This window comes from Rhinoderma darwinii, chromosome 1 (genome assembly GCF_050947455.1).
Source record: "Rhinoderma darwinii isolate aRhiDar2 chromosome 1, aRhiDar2.hap1, whole genome shotgun sequence".
NCBI lineage: Eukaryota > Metazoa > Chordata > Amphibia > Anura > Rhinodermatidae > Rhinoderma > Rhinoderma darwinii.
In genome coordinates this window covers 140,140,573-140,167,595 of record NC_134687.1, presented here as the reverse complement: position 1 = coordinate 140,167,595, position 27,023 = coordinate 140,140,573, and the positions used below count along the sequence as shown (strand labels likewise).

At 43.9% G+C, this 27,023-nt stretch overlaps 1 protein-coding gene across 4 annotated transcripts; it reads left to right on the top strand.

The window, feature by feature from the left end:
* The first annotated feature begins 8,917 nt into the window (after window positions 1–8,917).
* RAB33B (RAB33B, member RAS oncogene family) lies at window positions 8,918–23,949 on the top strand. 4 transcript variants are annotated; one of them, XM_075860429.1, is made up of 4 exons: window positions 8,918–9,092; window positions 11,201–11,338; window positions 16,321–16,585; window positions 20,177–23,949. In XM_075860429.1, exons 3-4 carry the CDS (start codon window positions 16,340–16,342, stop codon window positions 20,609–20,611), a joined length of 681 nt encoding a protein of 226 aa, XP_075716544.1. In that variant the 5' UTR covers window positions 8,918–9,092; window positions 11,201–11,338; window positions 16,321–16,339; the 3' UTR covers window positions 20,612–23,949. The 4 variants fall into 4 exon arrangements, with proteins under 4 accessions (XP_075716544.1, XP_075716545.1, XP_075716543.1 ...); XM_075860430.1 differs by lacking the exon at window positions 11,201–11,338 and having other exon boundaries at window positions 16,324–16,585; XM_075860428.1 differs by lacking the exon at window positions 11,201–11,338.
* The last annotated feature ends 3,074 nt before the right edge of the window (window positions 23,950–27,023 follow it).

Here is a 27,023-nt window from a genome sequence, read left to right as displayed (position 1 = left end):
ATATGGGGGTATTGTTTTACTCGGGAGAAATTGCTTTACAAATATTGTGCTGATTATTCTCCTTTATTCCTTGCGGAAATGAAAACAAATTTGCTAAACCTATATTTTATTTGAAAAAATTTAGATTTTCATTTTCACAGCATACTTCCAATAATTTCTGAAAAAATAACTGTGGGGTCAAAATGCTCACCATACCCCTAGATAATTTCCTCAAGGGGTGTAGTTTCCAAAATGGGGTCACATGTGGGGGGTTTCCACTGCTTTGTCCCATTAGGGGCTTTGCAAATGGGACATGGCCTCCGCAAACCATTCCTTGTAAATTTGAACTTCAAAAGCCAAATGGCGCTCCTTCCCTTCTAAGCCCTGCCGTGTGTCCAAACAGCCATTTATGACCACATGTGGGGTATTGCTTTTTCTCCTCTAGTTCTTGTGGAAATGGAAAAAAATAGCTAAACCTAAAACTTTTTTAAAAAAAGGTAGATTTTCATTTTCAAAACCTACTTCCAATAATTTCTGCAAAAAAACTGTGGGTTCAAAATGCTCACTATACCCCTAGATAATTTCCTTGAGGGTGTAGTTTCCCAAAATGGGGTCACTTTTGGGGGATTTCCACTGTTTTGGCACGTCAAGAGCCCTTCAAACCTGACATGGTGTCTAAAGTGTCTAAAATATATTCTAATAAAAAGGAGGCCCAAAATCCACTAGTTAATCCTTTGCTTCTGAGGCCAGTATTTCAGTCCAGTAGCACGCTAGGGCCACATGTGGGATATTTCCTAAAACTGCGGAATCTGGGCAATTTATATTGAGTTGCGTTTCTCTGGTAAAACCTTCTGTCTTACAAGAAAAATGGATCAAAAATGAATTTCTGCAACAAAAAAAAATGCAACGTTAAATACTTTTGTGTAAAAAAAGACAAAAAAGACAAAAGTATAGTAAGCATGATACCTTTATTGGCTAACACGGTACTACACTATTTTTTACTGTACTTTTAAAAAAAATAATGAAAATGGAATACTTTGAGGGGTGCATTTTTTAAAATGGGTTGACTTATTCGGGGTTTCTAATATATAAGGCCCTCAAAGCCACTTCACATCTGAACTGGCCCCTGTAAAAATAGCCTTTTGAAATTTTCTTGAAAATGTGAGAAATTGCTGCTAAAGTTCTAAGCCTTGTAACGTCCTAGAAAAATAAAAGGATGTTCAAAAAACGATGCCAATCTAAATTAGACACATGGGGATGTTAATTAGCAACAATTCTGTGTGGTATATCTGCCTGTCTTACAAGGAGATACATTGAAATTTGGAAAAATGCTAACTTTTGCAATTTTTCGTTAAATTTTGGTGTTTTTCACAATTAAATGCTGAATGTATCAAGCTAATTTTGCCAGTATCATAAAGTCCAATGTGCTATTTTTTCAGGGACCAGATCAGTTCTGATGTGGCTTTGGGGGCCTTATATATTAGAAAGTCCCCATAAATCACCCCATTTTGAAAACTGCACCCCTCAAAGTATTCAAAACAGCGTTTTTTTCTGCAACACAGAAGGTTTTACCAGAGAAACGTAACTCAATATTTATTGCCCAGATTCTGCAGTTTTTAGAAATATCCCACATGTGGCCCTAGTGCCCTAATGGACCGAATCACCAGCCTCAGAAGACAAAGAGCACCTAAAGGATTTTGGGGCCTTCTAATGTTGGGAATATATTTTACGCACCATGTCAGGTTTGAAGTGGTCTTGTGGTGCCTAAACTGTCGAAACCCCCCAAAAGTGACCCCATTTTGGAAGCTACACCCCTCAAGCGTTTTTCTAGGGGTATAGTCAGCATTTTGACCACACAGTTGTTTTGCAGAATTTAGTGGAATTAGTCTGTGAAGATGAAAATCTACTTTTTTTTCTGCTAAAACATATAATTTTTTTATTTCTACAAGGAATAAAAGAGAAAAAGCACCCCAACATTTGTAAAGCAATTTCTCCCGATTTATGGCAATACCCCATATGTGGTCATAAACTGATGTTTGGATCCACAGCAGTGTTCCGGAAAGGAGCGCCTTTTGGATTTTGGAGCGCAGATTTTGCTGGATTGGTTTTCGATGCCATGTCGCGTTTGCAACGCCCTGGAGGGACCAAAACAGTGGAAACCCCCCAAAAGTAACCCCATTTTGGCAACTACACCCAGCAAGGAATTTTTCTAGGGGTATAGTGAGCATTTTGACCCCACAGGTTTTTGTAGAATTTAGTGGAATTAGGCCGTGAAAATTAATATCAACATTTTTGTCCACTAAAATGTTGAATTTTTTTAAATTTTCACAAGGGATAAAAGAGAAAAAGCCGCCCAGCATTTGTAAAGCAATTTCTCCCGAGTACGGCAATAACCCATATGTGGTCATAAATGGTTTATTAGAAATTAATTAACCCTTTCAGGGCGGATTCTTTTTTGCTTTTTCATTTTAGTTTTTCACTCCCCGCCTTCCAAGAGCCATAACTTTTTAATTTTTCCATCAATCGAGTGGTGTGAGGGCTTACTTTTTGCGGGAGGAGTTGTAGTTTCTATTGACACCATTTAAAGTACCATATAATGTACTGGGAAACTGAACAAAAATTATTTGCGGGCTGAAATTGGAAAAAACTGTGATTTGTGAATTGTTTTTAGGGTTTTGTTTTTACATCTTTCACCGTGCGGTAAAAACGACAACTTAGTTTTATATAGCGTCTCAATACGATTACAGTGATACCAAATGTATATAGCTTTTTTATATTGTGCTACTTTTTTACAAAGAAAAGACTATTTGTTAAAATAAAAAAAAAATCTTTTGTATCATCACATTCTGAGAGGTATAGCCTTTTTATTTTTTTGGTCGATTGAGCAGTGTGAGGGCTTATTTTTGGCGGGACGAGCTGTAGCATTGTATTAGTACCATTTTATGGTACATACAACTTCTTGATCACTTTTTATTACATTTTATTTAGAGCTTTGGTGACCAAAAAACAGAGATTTTGGCGTTTTAAATTCTTTATTTCTTACGGCGTTCACCGTGCGCAATAAATTAGATTTTACTTTATTCTGTAAGTCGGTACGATTACAGCAATACCAAAAACTATATGTATATATTTTTTTTTATGTTTTGCAGCGTTTGCACAATAAAATCACTTTTTCTTTAAAATAATTTATTTTCTGTGTCACCATATTCTGAGAGCCATAACTTTTTTTTATTTTTTAGTCAAAAAATATTCTATTTTGGGGTACATGCGACTTTTTGATCACTTTTTATTCTATATCTTGGGAGGGGTGGTGACCCAAAAATAGCGATGCTCACAGTTTTTCATTTATTTTGTTTGCCGGAAAAATAACATTATAGTTTTATATTTTGTCTTGTATTTTGGGTTGTTACGAACGCGGTGATACCAAATATGTGTACTTTTTTTTAACGTTTTCATTTTTTCTATAATAAAAGACTTATTATAGGAAAAAAAAAACTTTTATTTTTACACTTTTATAAAACATTTTTATTCATTTTTTTAACTTTTTACACTGTCTTTTTTTACCTGCAGCACTGATCGCTGCTAGAATATATTACACTACCTAGTAGTGTAATGTATTCCAACTGTCAGTGTGACGTCACAGTCACTCTGACAGCAAGCCTATGAGGACCAGCCAATGTTGGTCGTTGTTCATCTGTACTGTGAAGCGACATCCTATCAAACTTGCTGCATTTGGTGGAATGTGAGCAGAAAGTATATCCCTGAACACTTCAGAATTCATCCGGCTGCTTCTGTCTTCAGTCACATCATCAATAAACACTAGTGACCCAGTGCCTTTGGCAGCCATGCATGCCCACGCCATCACACTGCCTCCACCATGATTTACATAGGATGTGGTGTGCTTTGGATCATGAGCCGTTCCAAGCCTTCTCCATACTTTCTTCCTTCCATCATTCCGGTACAAGTTGATCTTAGTTTCATGCTGTTCCAGAACTGGGCTGGCTTCTTTACATGTTGTTTGGCAAAGTCTAATCTGGCCTTTCTATTTTTGAGGCTGATTAATGGTTTGCACCTTGTTTTGAACCCTCTGTATTTGCTCTGATGAAGTCTTCTCTGTATGGTAGACTTAGATACTGATACACCTACTTCCAGGAGAGTTCTTCACTTGGGTAGATGTTGTGAAGGTTTTTTTTTTTCACCATGGAAAGGATTCTGTGATCATCCACCACTGTTGTCTTCCGTGGACGTCCAGGTCTTTTGGAGCTCACGAGATCACCAGTGCGCTCTTTTTTCAAGAATGTACCAAACTGTTGATTTGGCTTCTCCTAACATTTGTGCTGTCTCTCTGATCGATTTGTTCATTGTTTTCAGCCAAACGATGGTCTGTTTCACTTGCATTGAGAGCTCCTTTGACCTCATGTTGTGGGTTCACAGCAACAGCTTCCAAATGCAAATGCCACACCTGGAATCAACTCCAGACCTTTTACCTGCTTAATTGATGATGGATTAACAAGGGAATAGCCCATGCAGCCCATTAAATAGCTTTTGAGATAATAGCCCAATTACCTTTGGTCCCTTGAATAAGAGGCAGCTACATATTAAAGAGCTATAATTCCTAAACCCTTCTTCAAATTAGGATGTGAATACCCTCAAATTAAAGCTGAGTCTGCACTGTAAGCCCATATTGATTATATAACAGTACATTCAATATGTTTTGGCAAACAGTTAAAATGCCAAAACTTGTGTCACTGTCGACATAATTTTGGACCCAACTATACCTACAATTATTAAACCATTTACAAGTTGTTTCATTAAAAGCGATTATGAGCAGACAAATCACAAAAAAATCGGAAAAAAACACTTTTTTGTAATTTATTTCTCGCGGATAAGAGGGCTATAAGGCTATATTCACACAACGTGAGAAAAAGGAGGAGCCAGAATCAGACACCCCCCTCTACTACAAGTAGCCACTCTTTTCAGGTCACAAGAGGACACTTTTTAGCCATCCACTTCAGCCAGGGTTGCATCCTATGTAGGTCCAAGCACCACTTCCCATCGAAGCTGTGGTGCTGCTGCTCCAGTACAGAACAGGGATCTAATAGATTCCTGAACCAGAGCATGAATGATGATCTTGAGCTCCTGCATAGCCTCACCCCTCATCTGAGACAGCTTCCAACAGAACATCACCTTTGGGTGCAGGGAGCCACGATTGTGGTACTGCAGGCAGCAATGCCACCAAATGACAAATGATCCTCGGTCCATCTTCCGGGCAGTAGAATTGTGGCGTCTACAAAAAGAAGAGCCCATAGACAGTGGAGCGCCGCAACTTACCCAGGCATCACAATGCAGGTACCAGGCTTATAAGTCATCCCCTAGCCCAGGGGTCTCAAGCACGCGGGCCGCATGCGGCCCCTGGGGCTGTCATCTGCGGCCCGCGGGACACAGAGCCGCTAGTATCGGCTCTGCTCCGAGATTTCCCTGACATCGCTGTCCACATATGAACAGCGATGTCTGGGACTTCCCCAGAGCTGGAGTCCCGGGCAGAGCGCTAGTACAGGCTCTGCTCCGGGACTCTGGAATTCCCTGACATCGCTGTCAACATATGGACAGTGTGTCAGGCAGGGTCTTCTCCAGAGCGGAGTCCCGTGCAGAGTGCTAGTATCGGCTGTGCTCCAGGACTCTGTGGAATTCCCTGACATCGCTGCCCATATATGGACAGTGTGTCAGGGTCTTCCCCAGAGCGGAGTCCCAGGCAGAGCGCTAGTATTGGCTCTGCTCCGGGACTCTGGAATTCCCTGACATCGCTGTCCATGTTTGGACACACGATGTCTGGGTCTTCCCCAGAGCAGAGTCCCGGGCAGAGCGCTAGTACAGGCTCTGCTCCGGGACTCTGGGGAATTCCCTGACATCGCTGCCCATACATCGACAATGATGTCAGGGGCTTCCCCAGAGCAGGAGTCCCAGTGAGGTCAGGAGCACAGCTGGAGTCCCAGGAAGAGCCTACTAGCGCTCTGCCCGGGACTCCAGCTCTGGGGTTGCCCCTGACATCTCTGTCCATATATGGACAGTGATGTCAGGAGCAGAGCTGGAATCCCGGGCAGAGTGCTAGAAGCGGCTCTGCTCTAGGACTCTGGGCAAGCCCCTGAGATCACTGTGGCAGCATCTGCGGAGGGCACTGTGGCAGCATCTGCGGAGGGCACTGTGGCCTTATCTAGGGGTGTGTTGCATTATCCACAGAGGGCTCTGCGGCAGCATCCACAGAGGGCTCTGCGGCAGCATCCACAGAGGGCTCTGCGGCAGCATCCACAGAGGGCTCTGCGGCAGCATCCACAGAGGGCTCTGCCAGGGATATCAGAAGGGAATCGAACCGGCTGACAGAGCTTCTACGATTCCTCATGCCACTGCTCCATTCGATTTTTTTTTTTTCTTCTTGCAACCCTTTATTATCACCATGTTGGTTCATATTGCCTCAAACCATGTTGGATTTTTGGATTTTAAAAAAACACACAAAAAAACTGATTTGTGTCTTAAGAACGGTAGGGTGTTTATTAGATTAGAAGTAAGATGGGTTGGATTGGGTAGAAGGGATGTATAGGTTAGGTTTTCATATATAACAATGATGGTCTATGAGCTATTGTGCATGTGATACAAAACTCTGTCCACTACGCTGTGGGGTCTGATCTGCTGCTATTTAGTAGGTCTGGAAGGCACTGAACAAACAACGGAACTATGTAGTTACGGTACCTGTATATGACGCCACGGCTACTAAACAGCCGATCAGCCAGGTTGTGTCCGCCTCACGCGTGTGAATTATACATTGAATTTAAAATATTTTATAACTAAAATTACCAAGTTTTATAACTAATTAACTGAATTAAACTAAGAACCAAACAATCCATAAGAAGAAATATTTAACAAGGAGCACGGATAGAGTCCTGCTGGCAGGGAACTGATCCCTCAGGGGTCAGGAAGTAGTCTGCAAAAATTTCCCGGTTAGCCAGTCCTGATGCTCGAGGTCTTCCATGCAGCATCTGGTCTAGAGGGACTGCTTCAGTACTGTATAAGTCTTCGATATCAGTGTCCAGACCAGTATCGTGAATCCTGGTGAAATTGTGTAGTATCACACATGCTTGTGTCACCAGGGTCACATTGTCCATCTGGATGGCAGACATAAGCACTCTCCATTTGTTTGATAGAATCCTAAAGGCGAACTCAACATACCGATGGGCACGTGTCAGCCGGTAATTAAAGATGCGCCTTCTGCTGTCCAAACATCGCCTGGGGAATGGCCGCATGACGTGGGGGGAGAGTGCAAACCCTTTGTCAGCCACAATGACAAATGGGGCTGGCGGTCCAGAAGATCCTGGTAGTGGTCTGGGTTCCGGAAGGGAGAACATGTTGGATTGAATCCGTTCACTCATTCTGGAAGCCCTGAAGACGCGAGAATCCGCAGTGCTCCCATAGGCCCCGATATCCACAATTACAAATCTGTAGTTGCTGTCAGCCATGGCCAACAGCATTACAGAGAAAAACTGTTTGTGATTAGGGTACCGGGACCCTGAGCAAGCCGGCTTCCTAACACGAATGTGTTTTCTGCCCAGTGCCCCGATGCAGTTTGGAAACTGCGTGGAATCCAGATAGTCATCGGCAATTTGGTGCCAGTCTTGTGCTGTTGGCTGTGGCATCACCGTCTCCCTCAGTAGACGCCAGATTGCCTCGCAGGTCACCCGGACAATCCGCGAGATGGTGGAGGTCCCCAGCAGGAACTCAATGTGGAGAGATGCAAAGGAGTTCCCTGTTGCCAGGAATCTGCAAGCAAAAAAAACCATCAGAAACATAGAATCGGTTCAGCAAACAGTATATAGGAGCAAAGTGGGTATTTGTGGATGAGCTAACATACGTGGGTGACATGTTGGCATTGGGAATAGTGGGTGCTTACAATTCTCCTAGATCTTGAGAGACACATGGCTGTATTGGGCAAACTGAAAAATGTATGTTAACACTAAGGCCTCATGCACACGACCGTGGATTTGCGGCCGTGTACTATCCGCAATAGCGGATAGTATAAAACACGTTACCCTATGGGCCAATGCACGCGACCATGGTTTCCACATTCCGTGTATTGCCCCGGAGCGCAAAAACGTAGGACATGCTCATTGAAACCAATTTGTGCACGGTCTGTGATTTGCGGATGGCCCGCAGATGACACTGCGGCCTGTCGGTGCCGTAATCACGGACTGCGCACACAGTCATGTCAGGGTGACATGGCAAGAAAGGGGGCATGTACACTTATGCTAGCTTTATCAGGTTGACACGCTGGGATGCCAGCTCTGTCAGGGGGCAGGATACGTTCTTACCTCAAGGTGATGACCAGCCGTTCTTCCGGAGAAATGCATCGTCTCATAGATCTGTCCCGGAAAGTGAGTCCAGGACGTAGCGCCACCAGCAGACAGTCAAAGGTGTCGATGGACATGCGGCAAAAATGTTGAAATTTTTCAGGGTGATGCCGCAGGTCATGGTAGAGGGTATAGAAATGCCCTTTAGTAACCCGTTGGGAGACAACGGGATGAGATAAATGCCTCCTCCTCGGTTCTTCTTCCTGGATAACAGAACGCTGTCCAAAGCGCCGAGAAATGAGCCAGGCCAAAAGGACACGATCCAAAGGTGTGGAGCACATTTCTTCAATCCAAAATCATACGGTCTAAATTGATTTCAGAGAGTCACTGTATCCAGCAGTGGCGCAGCTTGTTAAAATTCAGCAAAAGCAAGCAGAGTGGTCACTTCCACTCTTTACGGAACAACATACTGCCCCGCCCCTCGGTAGCAAGTTGATGACGTAATATTCCGAACGGCCATTTTTATTATGGGCGACTAGACCATAAATCAACTAAGGACCGCCCAGTTGAAATATGGCGAAATTGTTTATCTTCTCCCAGCAGGGCGGAGGCAGGAGGGAGTAGCAGAGGTGACGAAGCCAAAGTAGGAGGAGCGAGCGAGTGAATGCCAAAGCAGCCGGCCGCTCTGCACTGATTTCCCTATATCCCTTGGTGAGCGTTTCTCCGGTGTGCCGGGCTCAGCGGGTATTTGTCGGGGAAACAAACAAGCCCCGCTAGGTGAGTAATAGTGTGGGCGCGTCCCCGGCATGTATACGTGGGCGCGCTCCATCTCCAGCTGTGCGCCTCTCCCCGGGTTACAGCACCCGGCCCGTGCTGCCCCTCGGTTCTTGCACTTGTTCTCATAGTCTGCACAGTGACCGGCACCCTGTGTGTCGCTGATAATAGTAATAAGTATTCCTGGCACATCGGATGGATCGCCGCTCTCTGTTATCAACTGGTGGCATGATCCGGTGTAAAATGAACCCACTGTCCTATCAACTAAAGATCCCAACAAAGGGCCACACACTCACGATGGACGATGCTATTGATGGTGTCCGGGCAGTGGTGAATGCGATTCATGACTGGTCAGATTACTATCAACAATGAGCCAAGTGCCACATTGTGTTTCTGGTGGCGGAGCCCCTGAACACGGGGTATTTTGGTCCAGATAACCAGTCACGTTATGTCTTCTGTCTCCCTTTTTTTGAACCGTCCATACATTTCTATGGACATAGGGGTGGGCTTCATATTAGGTCTCCCCACTTTCTTCTACATTGGGAGGTCACTGAACGCAAACTGCAACACTGTAAACCTCATCTACACATATTGGCCTCTGTTCACACTGGCATCTATGCAGCTCCATCAAGGGCTCCAATCCGTGGCGTAACTACTTCTGTAGCTGCTGCTTCGGGGCTTGAGGGGGCCCGTGCCGCCCAACACCCCCCCCTACCACAGGGCCCGCGCCGCCTAGCCTCTAACATTTATGGGCTGGGCGGCACGGGCCCTCATGCCCGGGGGCGTCGCTAGCACCGGAGGGGGCCTCGGTGCTAGCGACAGCCACCCCCTCTTGCAGTAATTGTACCTGCGTCTATAGGACGCAGGTACAAATACATGCATCGGCGCTGGATAGCCGGGCACGTTCTGTGCCCGACCATTCAGCGCTGTACAATGGCGCTGATTGGCGGGGCAAAATGACTTGCCCTGCCAATCGGAGCCTTTCAACGACGCTAACGGCGCAATGACATCGTTGCGCCGCGTCCGTGCTTGAAACGCGGTGATTGACGGGGCAAGTCCTTCTGAAACGCCAATCAGCACCTTTGAACGACTCGCTGCTTGCGTCGTTCAGCCCCAGCAGACCTGCTCAGAAGAGAGCAGATATGCAATGCCACTGGACAGCGTGGGAACAGGATCAGGGTGAGTATATAATTATTTTTTTTCTACTAAAACTGTGAGTGGCGTTCTCTACAGGGGGGTCATCTATATGTGGGGATGTGGGCCACTATATACAGGGGGGTCTATATGTGGATGTGGGCCACTATATACAGGGGGGTCTATATGTGGATGTGGGCCACTATATACAGGGAGGGTCTATATGTGGGCCACTATATACAGGGGGTCTATATGTGGGCCACTATATACAGGGGGGTCTATATGTGGGCCACTATATACAGGGGGGTCTATATGTGGGCCACTATATACAGGGGGGTCTATATGTGGGCCACTATATACAGGGGGGTCTATATGTGGGCCACTATATACAGGGGGGGTTCTATGTGGGGCACTATATACAGGGGGAACTATATGTGGGACACTATATACAGGGGTGGGCTATATGTAGAGCACTAGGGGAGCTATTTGTAGGTCACTATAGGGGTGGGCTATATGTGGGACACTAAATACAGGAGTGGGTTACCTGTGGGGCACTAGCTACAGGGGTGCTATATATAGGGCACTGTCCACAGGGGTGGGCTATATGTGAGGCACTATCTACAGAGGTGGGCTATATGTGGAGCACTATCTATAGGGGAAGCTATATGTAGGGCAGCACGGTGGCTCTGTGGTTAGAATTATTGCCTTGCAGCTCTACAGAGAGCTGTATGTGGGTCACTATATACAGTGGCTTCTATGTAGGGCACTATCTACAGGTGCTCTGTGGGGGTCACTATCTAAAGGGGCCTATGGGGGTACTATCTTTAGGGGGCACTGTGTGTGTGTGTGTGTGTGACACAGTGTATGGTACTATTATAATCAGGGACACAGTGTATGGCGCTATTATAGTTAGTGGTACAGTGTATGGCGCTTTTATTATATTTAGAGGTGTTGAGAATTTTTACTTCGTTTTATAGGTGCAGAAATATTTTAAAAGTGAGAAGCTGAAGATATCTGAGCGGAAAACTGCAGAAATGGGTCATGGCCGGTAGAAATCCGTCATAGACGTCTGGACCGGAGGGAGAAGAAAAGAACTAGAATCTGAGACGTCACCGGTGAGTCACTTAATGTAAATGTTTATTCTGCCTCTATTCAGCACTGTAGTCACGGTATGATCTGCAGCGAGATGATGGGTGGTATGATTTTTTTTTTTTGTGAAACAGCATCTCCCAGCATATCCTTACTATTGTTCAGGCCATGCTGGGAGCTGTAGTTTTACACCGTACAAACCTATACGGCAGTGGTTGCACTAAATTGAGCTGTATTGTTCTGGTGCTGTATATATGTACTGGGTTTAGTTCTGGTACTGTATATATGTATTGAGCTTGGTTCTGGAGCCGTATATGTCAGAGCTTGGTTCAATTCATTGTATATTTCATGGGAACTGTTAATGGGGGTGGGGTAATAGCGGGATTCACTGGTTAGTGGCACCCACTATTACTACCGCCTTTATAATCGGTCACTAGGGTTATGCCTAGTTCCCCCTACCTTTTCCTTATACGAACGTCGATCTAATTGCTTTAGCGGCTGCTCAAGGGAATAAGACCGTATAGTACATAAAGGTAATATTTATTAACATACAGTAATCACTCATATATAATACAGTAACTAATCACAGTACAGTATAAACACGGTATCACAATATTATACCGCCACCCACTTACCTAAACCTACACAGAATACAGTTACGTTACAACACAATACACATAAGTTACTTGTGATTCTCACACGCTCTCTATCCCACTCCCTCCTAATATAACTTTCCCTATACACGAAGGGTTAATACGGGATAAGGAGGAACAAGGGGAATGGGTTTCTGTGTACATGGGGATGTGCAGGTCAAGGGTCACTGCAGGGTACTTAGGGCAGCAAGGGTGAACTTAGGGAACACAGGATTACTCAGAGAAGAAAGGGTTAACTCTGGGACAGTATTCCGGTGAGAGCAAGGGGTTAACTCGGAAGCAGGGGTTAACTTAGGGAGAGCAAGGGGTTAACTTGGGGAGAGCAAGGGGTTAACTCAGGGACTCAGGGAAGCAAGGGTTAACTCTGGGACAGTACTCGGGGAGAGCAAGGGGTTAATTCAGGGAAGCAAGGGTTAACTCTGGGACAGTACTCAGGGAGAGCAAGGGGTTAACTCTGGGATAGTACTCAGGGAGAGCAAGGGGTTAACTCAGGGAAGCAAGGGTTAACTCAGGGACAGTACTCAGGGAGAGCAAGGGGTTAACTCAGGGAACTCTGGGACAGTACTCTGGGAGAGCAAGGGGTTAACTCGGGGACAGTAGGGGCTCAGGGAGAGCAAGGGTTAACTCAGGGACAGTACTCAGGGAGAGCAAGGGGGGAACTCTGGGACTGTACTCAGGGAGAGCAAGGGGTTAACTCAGGGAAGCCAGGGTTAACTCTGGGAACTTAGGGACTCTGGGACAGTACTCAGGGAGATCAAGGGGTTAACTCACGGAAGCAAGGGTTACAGCAGGAGGAGACAGGGAGAGACAGGGTTAAGTGTAGCTGCTGCTACACTTGATACTTAGCTTGACTTTGGTGGAGCAGCAGAGGCAGGAGCAGGAGCCCAGGTCTTTGGAGGAAAGAGAGAGGTGAGCCGGGTCGGTGGTGTGGGAGGCAGGCAGGCAGCTCTCAGCTGATCGTCTTCTGCTAGCTTCGGCCCCTGAGCGTACAGACGCAGGGCTATTTAACCCTGTCGGTACGCTCGCAGCGGGGGATGTGGCGCTTGCCCCTGGCTAGCTTGGGTCGGCATGGTGATAATGTATCACCAGCCGACTCATGAGCGCACGCACGAGACAGTCCGTGCGCGCGGGAGACTTGAAATGGAGACGGGGGATAACTATCCCTTGTCTCCATGGTTTCCAAACAAAGCAGGGACATGCTAATTGTCCTGCTTCGCTTAGAACCGCATTCATGACCAGGGCTGTTACAGCCCTGGCTCATGATACATTATATGTACTATACATACACATATATATTATATATATATACATATACACACATATACATACACACATATATATATATATATATATATATATATATATATATATATATATATATATATATATATATATATAGTTCGAACAGATGCAAAAAACACAGCACTCAATGTAGACTGGAAATCAGGCCATGTGCACGTTACCATAGTAAGGATGAATCAACTCCTTGGAATGAAATAGCAGGAATATATATATATATCTCACTTCCCTTTACAGGAACCTGTCTGGTAGTTTTAACCCCTTGAACCGCCACCATGCGGTGATACATGACCTGACAATATTTCCAAATGTATGCTTTTTTCAGATGAAGCAGAATCTGTAAAATCCACTTTTAAAACGACACACACTATATGCTAAGTACTCATTAGAGGGTCATTGGGCGGTGCCGCTATCCTGAAGAGTCACATAGTCCTGCCTCCAACCCACCTTTCCATGTTTGCGTGACATCCCCCTGGCCGATATAACTTTTTTTATCGGATGCGCCATTGCCGTGTGGCACTATACACAAGGGCGGGGCTGTGTGGCACTATACACATGGGGGATCTGTGTGGCACTATCTACTAGGGGGGCTGTATGGCACTATTTACAAGGGGGGGGGGGCTGTGGTGCAATCTACAGGGGTCTGTGTGCCACTATCTACTATGGGGGGGGGGGGGGATGTGCGGCACTAGCTAAAAGGGAGGGTGGGCTGTGTGGCACTATATAAAGTGGGAGCGGTATAGCGCTATATACAGGGGGGCTTTATTGCGATATCTACAGGGGGGCTGTATGGCACTATCTACAAGTGGGGTGTGACGCAGTCTATAGGCGGGGCTGTATAGCACTCTCTGCAGGTGGGCTGTATGGCACATTCTACAAGGGGCACTATCTATAACGTGGACTGCTTGTGGCACCTAGGCAGGGCCCCAGTCAAGAGTTGGCTATGGGGTCCAGTCTTTCCTAGTTACGCCCTGGTTCCAATATATTTGATGGCAAGAATAATGCAGTCTGCAGTTCTATTCTTATAATAAAAAATAACGGACGCGGATGGAAAATGACAGACCCCATTATAAGTCACTGAGGTCCCTCAGGATTCATCGGTATCCGATCTGGCATAGCAGTCAGTACTCTGTTATAAACAGAAGCCATGATGCTTATATACATTTTGTATAGCACCGTCAAACCCCTTATTGTCCACCTATCTGTCCTGTGTGGATGTGAGTAATAAGGCCTTGTTCACACAGTGCAAATTTGATGCAGATTTTCCCAGTATTTTTTTTAAGCCAAAACCAGGAACGGAACACATACAGAAGAAATATATAAAGAAAGGTGTAATGTATCTGCTCTCATGAATCCAATTCTGGTTTTGGCTTTAAAAAAAATGCATGCAAAATCTGCATTGTGTGAATAAGGCCTTGAACTGCCTTCATAAGATGGCCATAGACATTAGATTTCAACTGTCTGACAGATAATCATAACATAAACTACAGATTGAGACCCAATACCTGTGAAAATGAAAACAAACTCAACGTATCAACATTTTAAGGGTATGTTCATACGGGGCATATACGCTGTGGTAAAATTGCGGCGCATGCGACCCAGAACATGCAGGGAAATCCGGCTGAATACTCGCACCAAATGATTATTTAATTTGGTGTGTATATTTGGCTGAATTTTCTACTTCAGGAAACGGCCTCCAGAAATAAAAGCCTATACTCCTTTCCGGACGTTGCCATTTCGTTGTTCGTCCGGGTGCTCGGTGTCCAGGTGGTCTCCTGTGATAGCGTTTCATCACATGTGACCGCTGCAGCCTCTAATTGGTGAGTATAGGCTTTTTTATTTTTTCAACATGCAAATACGGAGCGTAATCGCAGCAAATTCCGTAAGCAATGGCATTTGTTGTGGAATTTGACTTCCCTAATTGAACTCAATGGGGAAATTCTGCAACAAATGCATTGATTGACACTGCGGATTTATAATCTGGACCACTGGTAAATTTACGTACGTGTTCTGTGCGTAGTTTTCCTGCAACGTGTGGGTGAGATCTGTTTCAATTCATTCACTTTGCTGCCACTCTAACACACTGCAGATTTTTGGCCCGAAAATCAGAACGGTAAATCTGCAGGGTATACGCTAAGCGTGAACCCACCCTAAGGCCGGGTCCCCACGGGTCGGATACGCTGTGTAAATATCACGACCACAAAAGTCGCAACACTTGGCTTTCTTTTGCGGGTTTTGCATCCCCATGGAATTCAATGGGGAAAACCCGCAACAGAAAATCAACAAAAACGCTGCATAAATTGACCTGCTGCGGAATTAAATTCAGCTCCACAGGTCAATTTATTAACACTTACGCTGGTATTTTTTGCGCAGCGTGGGCATGAGATTTCTTAAATCTCATCCACTTTGCTGCTACTGTAAATGCTCCGGAATTTCCACACACCACTCTGTTGCGGAAATTCCGCTGCGTTTACGCTACGAGGGAACCCGGCCTTAGGCTGGATTCGCACACAGGGTTTTTGTGCGTTTTCTTGTCTGGCCTTACGCCACAAAAAATGAATGTACAAAATTACACTATGTGAAAAACTTTATAAAAAAAAACCACACATTACATTTGAAAAACACTCATGTTTTTTTTAAAAGCAAGAAATTGTGTGTGAATTCATGGCCAACAATAGGGGAAAATAGTTGAAATAGTTTGGCCAATACTTACCTTTTATGTTTAGGCTAGGGGTGCATGACCACTTTCGTCCCGTGATTTACAGATGCTCGTTTAAAAAGTTGCATGACTATACTGTTGTATAACCACATACACCGTGTAGTGTTCGCCGCAGGGCCCGCTGTACAGCTACGTTCTCTTATGAAATGGTACAAGGGCCTATCATTTATTAGGATTTAGTTCTCCGGACTAAGAACCTCTTTATTAGAGAACATGTTCTTTTATTTGCTATCTTCAGCACTTGTTACTTGTCACACATGGATTCTGTATCCCGGCCTTGGGTTTTGACTTGCTATTCCAGTTCACACGACTTGTATTCTCATCATTTCTTTTACAGCAGTTGCTTGTGGGTAACTATGTCTTCAGCCACCGGTGGAGACAGAGGACTTGAATCATCCTTGGAAGCCAGTATCAGCAGCACATGCTCTTATGGATCTGCCCGGGCCAGGATTTTTAAGATTATTGTAATTGGCGATTCCAACGTGGGAAAGACCTGCCTGACGTACCGCTTCTGCACGAGCTATTTCCCTGAACGGACTGAGGCCACCATCGGTGTGGACTTTAGGGAGAGGTGTGTAGAAATAGATGGAGAAAAAATAAAGGTAATGATACGATTAAGTTAAGAGTGCATGAATGAATTTGGATGTAGCTTCTAGTGCTCCCCAACATTTTCTCAGAATCATAGGGTGCACTGTGGTACAGATCTGGGATATCTACAGTGAAGGAAATAAGTATTTGATCCCTTGCTGATTTTGTAAGTTTGCCCACTGTCAGACATGAACAGTCTATAATTTTTAGGCTAGGTTAATTTTACCAGTGAGAGATAGATTATATAAAAAAAACAGAAAATCACATTGTCAAAATTTATATATATTTATTTGCATTGTGCACAGAGAAATAAGTATTTGATCCCTTTGGCAAACCAGACTTAATACTTGGTGGCAAAACCCTTGTTGGCAAGCACAGCAGTCAGACGTTTTTTGTAGTTGATGATGAGGTTTGCACACATGTTAGATGGAATTTTGGCCCACTCCTCTTTGCAGATCATCTGTAAATCATTAAGATTTCGAGGCTGTCTCTTGGCAACTCGGATCTTCAGCTCCCTCCATAAGTTTTCGATGGGATTAAGGTCTGGAGACTGGCTAGGCCACTCCATGACCTTAATGTGCTTCTTTTTGAGCCACTCCTTTGTTGCCTTGGCTGTATGTTTCGGGTCATTGTCGTGCTGGAAGACCCAGCCACGAGCCATTTTTAATGTCCTGGTGGAGGGAAGGAGTTTGTCACTCAGGATTTGACGGTACATGGCTCCATCCATTCTCCCATTGATGCGGTGAAGTAGTCCTGTGCCCTTAGCAGAGAAACACCCCCAAAACATAATGTTTCCACCTCCATGCTTGACAGTGGGGACGGTGTTCTTTGGGTCATAGACAGTATTTCTCTTCCTCCAAACATGGCGAGTTGAGTTAATGCCAAAGAGCTCAATTTTAGTCTCATCTGACCACAGCACCTTCTCCCAATCACTCTCAGAATCATCCAGATGTTAATTTGCAAACTTCAGACGGGCCTGTACATGTGCCTTCTTGAGCAGGGGGACCTTGCGGGCACTGCAGGATTTTAATCCATTACGGCGTAATGTGTTACCAATGGTTTTCTTGGTGACTGTGGTCCCAGCTGCCTTGAGATCATTAACAAGTTCCCCCCGTGTAGTTTTCAGCTGAGCTCTCACCTTCCTCAGGATCAAGGATACCCCACGAGGTGAGATTTTGCATGGAGCCCCAGATCGATGTCGATTGACAGTCATTTTGTATGTCTTCCATTTTCTTACTATTGCACCAACAGTTGTCTCCTTCTCACCCAGCGTCTTACTTATGGTTTTGTAGCCCATTCCAGCCTTGTGCAGGTCTATGATCTTGTCCCTGACATCCTTAGAAAGCTCTTTGGTCTTGCCCATGTTGTAGAGGTTAGAGTCAGACTGATTAATTGAGTCTGTGGACAGGAGTCTTTTATACAGGTGACCATGTAAGACAGCTGTCTTTAATGCAGGCACCAAGTTGATTTGGAGCGTGTAACTGGTCTGGAGGAGGCTGAACTCTTAATGGTTGGTAGGGGATCAAATACTTATTTCTCTGTGCACAATGCAAATAAATATATATAATTTTGACTGTGATTTTCTGTTTTTCTTTTTATATAATCTATCTCTCACTGGTAAAATTAACCTAGCCTAAAAATTCTAGATTGTTCATGTCTTTGGCAGTGGGCAAACTTACAAAATCAGCAAGGGATCAAATACTTATTTCCTTCACTGTATATTATAAAGCACCTTGTTTTCCAATACTTATGTCTCACGACAGACCAAGCATGAACGTGTCTACATGTTAGCGTTTGCTGGTAACTGCTCTGTACTGTCGGCAACCTTTTAGGGAATAGGATGAAACTTGAAGGAGTTGTATAAGATTACAAAAAATATGGCTGCTTTCTTCCAAAAACAGTGGCACTCTTGTCTCAGGGCTGGGTCTGGTATTGCAGCACAGCCCCATTCAAGTAGAAAACTGCAATTCCACCCATATACGAGAATGGAGCTCTTTCTGAAAAAGCAGCTTTGTTTCTCTAATCTCCTTAAAGGGAATGTGACGCTAGAAAAAAAAAATTTTTTTTTTTTTAGTTAAACAGTTAGTGTATAAGTGATTAAACATTGTTCTAATTTTTTTTTATTTTTTTCACGAGTCAGGAAATATTATAAATTAGATTCTAATTTATAATATTTCCCTGTGCTGGTCACTAGATGGCGCAATTCCCAAAATTGAAGCATTGCATGTGGTAAAGCAACCACATTGCTTTATGCTGCAAAATTTGAGAAAACTCACTCGCTCTCAGAATCCCCCCTCCTTTATCCTGGCTGGTACCGGGAGAAACGAGGGGATTGAACGGTCAAACCTCCTACACTGTGTGTCGCCATTTTTTGAGCTAACACACAGTGTAGTAGGTTAACATACACTAGTAAACACACACTGAAACACGTACATACACAGAAATAACTTATCTGCTCCAGTCGCCGCCGCTCCCTCCGGTCCGTCCGCTCAGTCTGCTACCGCCGCTCCAAGTGCACAAGTCCGGAAGCCGCGACCGGAAGTAGTAATCTTACTGTCCGGCCGCGACTTCCGGTCTACAGGAAAATGGCGCCGGACGGCGCACCGTTCAACTTGGACTGTGTGGGAGCGGCGCATGCGCCGTTCCCATACAGACGGCGTACAGCATAGTGGATGGAACGGGCCCCGTTCGCATTCATTATGGGACTGGAGCTGCCGTATTCCATGTCTGTATGTGTCGTTAATCGACACCTACAGAAATGGAAAAAAAAATGGCAGCCTCCATAGGGAAGAAAAAGTTCAAAAATAAAAAAAAGTAAAACACAAACACACAAATATAAAAGTTTTTAATAAAACACAAAAATCAAACTGATGTAAAAAAATTTTTTTTTCGTGACACTGTTCCTTTAAACCCCATTAGTGTAAGGCCTTGTTCACACCTGCGTTGGAGGCTCCGTTAAGGGCCTCTGTCGCAGATCCGGCCGAGATTACCGGGAACAATAGTGCAGCATGCTGTGCTATGCTTTCCGGTAAAACCACGGACACCCCGAAAGACAGCTGACGGAACCCATTAAGGTCAAAGGGTTCCGTCGGCCACCGGTTGTGTTCGTAGTGAAATGGAACCAGCGCTTCCAGTTATTCCCTTGTTCTGCTACTCAGAGTATAGCAACGGAAAAACGAGCGCAGGTGTGAATATAGCCTTAGGCCGAATTCAGACTAACGTAGTTTACGTCCATGTGACGGCTGTTAAAACAACGGCCGTCACATGGACGCATGTATTTCAATGGGGACATTCACACGGCCGTTGTTTCAACGGACCATGTGAAGGGTCCGTTAAAACGGAACAAAATAGGGCATGTTCTATTTTTCAACGGATGCCTTCATAGACTCAAGTCTATGGGGATCCGTGAAAACGGAACCCGCACGGGGCACCTCGGATGTGAAAAATATCGTTTTTCATGTCCGTTTCCCCACGTTCGCGTGAATCTAGTCTTACAGTAAGCGGATTTCTGAAAGTACTACCGTATTAATATATTTTTCATGCTACAAGCAATGCAAGGTCTATTTACTTCAATATATTTCATTTTTTTTTGCCTCATTTTGCAGATTCAGTTATGGGACACGGCTGGACAAGAACGTTTCCGCAAGAGCATGGTACAACATTACTATAGGAATGTACATGCTGTGGTTTTTGTCTATGACATCACCAACATGGCAAGTTTCCAGAGCCTACCAGCCTGGATAGAGGAGTGCAAGCGGCATTTACTTACCAACGATGTCCCCCGAATTCTGGTTGGCAATAAGTGTGACCTAAAGGACTCTATTCAAGTACCCACTGACTTGGCCCAAAAGTTTGCTGATTTACACAGCATGCCAATGTTTGAAACCTCTGCCAAGAATACCAATGACCATGTTGAGGCTATATTCATGACACTGGCCCACAAGCTCAAGAGTCACAAGCCACTGGTTTTGAGTCAGCCTCCAGAGAATACAGTAGAGCTAAATTCTGGAGCCAAGACCTCCTTTCCATGCGGTTGCTAGATTTCTGTTTCATCATAAAATGCAGGAAGCATTTTACAAGTTCTATTGAAGTAGAAGTCTGCTCGGTTACATGGCCACCAGGAAGATGCATGGTTTTATGGAGGTCAACCTAAGGCATGTGCTATTCGGGGGTTGTGCATTAAGCCTCATTGTAACCATTATTGGACTGTTCAGAAACCTAATCATTGGAGGAGTTAATTTATTTTATTTTTTTCTCCGTTTCTCAAAGAACCAAACCGTTTTGGCAAGTGCGATTTTTAATTATGAAAAGCTGTACAAGGTCAATGTGCTTTACTGTTCCGCATCACCTAAACTGCATTTTTGTCACTGTTCCCTGTGTTTTATTGCTTCCATTACACATGCCCTATGTCTTAATTTTTTTTTCTAAAGATCTTTTGTTCCCCATGTTGAAGTCTAAAGCGGTGCGCACAGTAGCTCCTTGCTGGATTCAGACGTGGCACGTTGCAGCTTTATCTTTGGGCCTATGACCATTTTTTGCCATCGCAGCAGGGCTAGAATTGTATCCAGTTCTGTATTTGAAGTAACGCTCTGGGAAGTCACTGTGAGTAATGTTGTGTGATCGGAGTCCAGCAAGGTCATTTCCTTCCTCTTCTATAGCCAGACAAGCTGAACTGATTCTTGAAACCAGACGGAGAGAACCTCTGCACATTGCCAGGACTGTCAAAACCCAAGAATTGAAGCGTTGCGAAGACTTGCACAAGCCTATTGTTATATGGTTTACCTCATACTTGTGTCCTTATCTTCATATTAGTTCATTTTCCATCTTAAAGGGACTAAATAATAAAATGTATAGATAATCTCTTAGCACAACCGTTTTAAATGTAATTTTTAACCGTTTAAAAGCACTACCATTCATGTCAAGTATTTTGCTGTGGACTTGTGATAGAAAATGCACTAAATATTTTACAAATATCGTTAAAAGCAGGGAATACTTGGTTAAACCAGCCATGTCTTATAGTTCAGAATATATGTATATATTATATCCTTACTCGTCAAGTTGAGGAAACAAGCCAAGTGCTTTATATTCGCGTATGTGGTTTTCTTTTCTGTAAGGCTGCCTTCACTCAACCATAGTGACTGTATATTTCATGCTTAAAACAGGAACCGATCTCATAAGGGGAAAGAGAGAACGTTTGGTCTGCCTGTATTCCTGGGATGGATTATGAACCGCTGTTAATAAGACCAAGTAAATGCAGCCTTTCTGGTTTCACTAGTGCTGGAGGCATCTGTTCTACCTTCCGTCTTTCTAAGGCCCCATGCACACGACCGTAAAAGAAAACCTCAGTTTTTGCGGTCCGCAAAAATGAACCCATTCACTTTCATTGAACGCGGACACCTTTCCGTAGTGCTACGGATGGGTGTCCGGGCCGTAGAAATGTTCAGAAAATTATGGAACATAGCCATTCTTTTGCATTTTGCGGGCTGTGCTCCCGTACTTTGTATGGGAGCACGGCCTGAAAATGCGGATGGCAGTCGGTGGCCGGCCGTGCCTGTGATTGCGGCCACGGTCGTGTGCATGGGGCCTAACTAGATGTGAGAATAAGCAAGAGTGTTTCCAAACTTTCTATTGTTCTCTTTTCTGGGCTTTGTCCAGCAGGAAAGGTAATAGGCGCCTCTGATGCTGGTGAGAACGGAGCCTGATCTATATACAATTAGCTGAATTGCCTAAGTAGATTTGTATTCAGTTTAGATGATTATGCGCTAGTGTTAAAGGCTCTCTGCTGGCTGTAGTCCATTCATAGACCTCACTAAGACTGAAATATGACTTTATTGATCAGTCTCTCAACCATGTTTGTATACCTTCTAGCAAATTTACTCTCCGCAGCACTGGCTGGACCTTCTGGTACTTTGTCAGCACAATCTGGAAGTTGCATTTTCAAGACCAGTGAAGTGCCACAGATTGTCTTTACTACAGCCTAAACACTACCTGACAACTGCAGTAAAAATGTTGACAAAAAATACAGTACAGAACTGTTCTGGTGAATTATTGAGGTCCAGAGGTGTTATTACAAATTCCTTCCTTATCTATATGACTGATATATAATGCATGTGTGTATAATCTATGACCAAAAGGGATACTAATAACCGAAATGAAGTGTAATCATTACGTTTGTGGGATGTCCAACTTGATTCAAAATTATTTTTTTTTCTCGAATTGTTTTCAACTCCCTATATTTTTGATGACAACTGCTGCAGAACGTTTGAAACAGCCACGCTACCTAAAATGTGTATATGTTGTACGCTCTGTAAGACTGTCAACTGCACGGTTTAGGCTCTTTCCTCAGCCCCTGTCTAGAAAAGTCGGGCCTACGCTTTCTTATTTATTTCTAGTTCTCTATTAAGCAAGGGTTATGCTTCGGATAGGCCATCAATGTGTGTGATTGCAGAGGGGAACCGCACCAATCAGCGCAACGAATGGGCAGTGGTGTTTGCTGAAACGCTGCAGACCCTCAACTGCATTTGATGTCACAGCAACATCTGTGAATGTGTGGTTGGGCCTAGAATTCTGTGAATAGGGTCTTCGCTCCACCTGCAGTATCAGCCACATGTGTATGGACAAGTTCTGCTGATCGATAGGGGTCCAAAGATGGGGCCCTCAACGACACATTGATGGCCTATCCTAAAAAAAACTGCCATCAATGGAAAATCCCTGTAATATTTATTAGACGTTGTGCGGTTTGCAATGAAAGTTAGGAAACTGAGGAATTAATATTTACGGCACTTTGTGCACCTAATTAAAGGGAATTTTGGGAATAATACTTCTAGACTAGAGGGATACCATTTTTAATTAACATACTTGAAATATTCATTTTCTCCATATTTTTACCAGTTAGCAGTCTCCCACTGATGGAACTTTCTAGATTCCATTACTTGAAATGTCCACATTTAATTTTTATGGTTTTAAAAATGGCTCCTTTTAGTATGCATGTTATATGCCATTATATAAATCGAATAATTTAAATATGGCTATATGCATCCTCTCTCATGCTATAACGGGCCCAAAGTGTATGTCTAATAAAAAAAAGTAATATTTGTTGATCAAAAGGGACTCCTCAGTATGTATTTTTATTTATTTGCCACCAGTACATAAACTATGCAATGTCTTATGTTATGTATGTCTGCTGTCTTGTTCTAGTATTACTTTTTGGAGTGCGTGTAATCAACGGTTTCATTGGCGCCTTATAAAAGCTTATATGTACAACCATGGAAACGCTGCTTTGGAAATGAACATTACTCGATATCATTGTGTTTTCTAATGCCTCATGTTCTTTTTATCTGCTAGTATGACCTTACCCTAACTTTAAAGATTCCAATAAAAAAAAAAAAATTGTTACTAAATGGCACGGAATCCTTTGTTTTCTTTAAAGTGACGTTAACAGAGCGCTACACTTTCTCCCTCCTATGTTACTAAAATCCCTGCAACCAAATGCGGGGTTTTCACAAGAAGTCATATTAGAGGTTTCATATATGCTCCAAGCAACTCTGTTTTTTTCCCCTAATTGACGTATTTACTGTGGCACAGCTTTTGCTGCCTATACCTGTCTTTAGTCATATTGTGCCTAGTTGAATGTTGCCATCAGTTTCAGTGCTAAGAAAGTTCAGTTTGCAGGAAGCTATGACCGGAAAAGGACAGCCACCTGGCAACAGCTGATGGGTATTAGGCGGCAGCCTCCTGATTCCAACGGGGTGACAGAAAAAGACTGCTGTAGCCGAAGGGTGTTGGAAGCGCCTGCAGTCACGTGACCAAGTCTTGCAAGACGAAAAGGCATGATAGTCATTAACATTCTACATCAATCTTATGGAACTGTAAAAAAAACAAAACTAGAGGCGAGAAAGCACACTAGAATGGAGTTCTCAGGAAGGCTATTTGAACACCAAAAATAGCCCGCTCCTGCAATACCTCCTAGACTGGAAAAACAAAGGGCATCTCTTTGGTTTGGCTTAACTGAGCCACAAACTTCTGACTCCTGTAACAGAGAGGACACCTGTAACCAACCCACTGGGCTACCCCCAGATCAACTATTTGGTGGGATGTAGGGTGGGTCACTGTTGCTAAGTGGTTGTCTTTTTCGATAGAACAAAAAAAAAACACGCATGACCTAGATTGCTGTAAACTAAAGTTTTGTTCTTTGGGGAGGCAGCCACCTAGCACCAGCTCCTGGGTAGAATGGTACACATGGCGGTAGCCCTCAAATTCTAGATGCTCCGCTTTAAAAGGACGCCAATAGAACTTAACAAAAGTTCTATTTAGACCATCCTGCGCGTAATCGGAAGGGGCACTCCTTTGGCTGCAGCAAAGCAAGATTCTGCACTTCTAATAGTGAGCCCAAAAACGGGATACAATTTCTAACTTCCTAAAAGGTGGTCTTGAGGTAATAAACAGGTTTGATATACCCTGTCTTTGTGGACTAGATAAGTCGAGCTACTCCTATAGAGTGCACCAAACAATGAAGGAATCATTGGATTCTCTAACCAGGTCCAGTTCTAGTGAGCCATAATTTTTCACATAAACCAGGGTAAGCTTAGCCACGCTTGCAGCCACGGCCAGTAAACACGCAACTTATTGCCCAACCCTCAGAGGAGCGTCAACCATTGAAAAGGAACTTAGGAAACCTAACAGCGGCTCCACATCCCACGTTAAAGTATACATGGGTAAGGAGGGTCTAGAAGCAGCTACCCTTTTTGATAATCTAAAATATACTTTGTTAGGAATTAAAAGGTTCAGAGCGGAACCAATGGATTTAAGTGTTTAACGCTAAGCAGGATTGCTGTTTGACCTAAAAATTCCCGTAGTGCTTGACTGCTGAGCAGTGGCAGGAAGCGATGGAGTCTCATCTTTATGTATCTCCAGCAGCTAACAATAAGCTAATACAACTATATTTTCCATCAATGTTATTTAACCCCTTAGGACCGATACACACGACCGTGGACTGTAACGGTTCACGGTTTAAGCAAAGTAACCTGTTTAAATTAATTCTTATTACCCTTACCATTGTCACTATGTCCAGCTTTATGCCTCCTCGACTTAATTGACACAGATACTTGGGACCATTACTATTGCATTTTTCTTAGAGGTTTTATTTCTTAACAGAAAAACTAGCCCTCTGATGGATGGACCCATGGCCCCCTACCTTACGTATGTTTATAAAATTGGTAAACCAGATAATTATTTTTGAGAATATTGTTTACAAAAACAGAAACTGCACTACATAATTCCATTCCATAAGATTTGTAACTCCTCGCTGACACATATCTCCTCTGCCACCTTGCAAACTTCTTTTACATCTAGCTTACAAATTTCCATGTAAACTTTGCTAAACAGTGACAGCCACACTTATAAATAACAAGTGTACAGGACAAGTGGATTTTTCCAATAATTATAACACCATTTTCTTTTTTACACACCATTTGTATTGTGCCTAACTCTATTAGCATTTTGACATGCTGTTGCATTTTGTCACTGTTGTTTGCTCCTTTTATTTGGAAGCACAATTTGTTTTCTGTACCGTATTTGTATAGAAATAATTCCAGTTCTGCTTCCAAGTCAGGGCAGTGGTGTGGAGCAGATTGAATGGAATGGAATACTAATCCTAGAAACCAGCAATTATAGCTTATCTGCTGCAAGTTCTAGGCTTTAAGGAATGGTTAATCAATTCGGTGGTATGAGCTGGCACGCTTGGCAGTAACCAACCAGAGCTGCTATCCACATCAATTGTCTGAGCTGAGAGAGAAGGTCCAGTGACTCCTGGAAGGCGTCTACTGTCCATCTGACGGAAACCTTGTGACCCTTGATCAACCAGTGTACCAACAGGAGCCAAAGCCCACTTCCCCAGTTCGAGCGCCTCTCTGCAAAGTTTATTGGATTTTGTGCTCCCAACCCTATTGACATGTGCTACCGCTGTCCATCTGGATCAGCACCAAGCGGAGAGGTGACAGGGAAACAAATCTTTACAACCCCAGCAGTGTAACCTTCAATTCTAGCATGTTGATATGCAGGTTCAGGTCTGAACTCTGCAATCTTCCTCACTCTACTACGTTCTGAGAAACATCTTCAAATCCCTTCAGTGACGTGTCAGATGTCACTATTCTGAACGGAGAAATAGTCCTGAATGCACAGGGCTTGGGAAAATCTAAGCCAATTATTTCCCTCTGGACTTCCGAGGGGGAAGTGGGTGATTGAGTTCCATCAGGCAACAGCTGGCTGGGTTTCGTAGCCACCAGTTACCCCATTAAGCTTTCCAACTCCCTTAGGGAAACTTCCCCATGGCAAGGACACTCTTGAAATGAGTTATGACCTTTTTGTCAAGGAATATGTAAAAGGCGGCTGTGTCTAAGGAGAATCCATAGGCATAGGCATTTTGTAGGAGCAAGCACCGACTTTACTAGATTC

Coding starts and splice junctions, on each gene's coding strand:
- RAB33B (XM_075860430.1), top strand. CDS start 16,340: ATGTCTTCAGCCACCGGTGGAGACAGAGGACTTGAATCATCCTTGGAA. Junction 16,586..20,176: donor TAGATGGAGAAAAAATAAAG/GTAATGATACGA, acceptor CTCATTTTGCAG/ATTCAGTTATGGGACACGGC.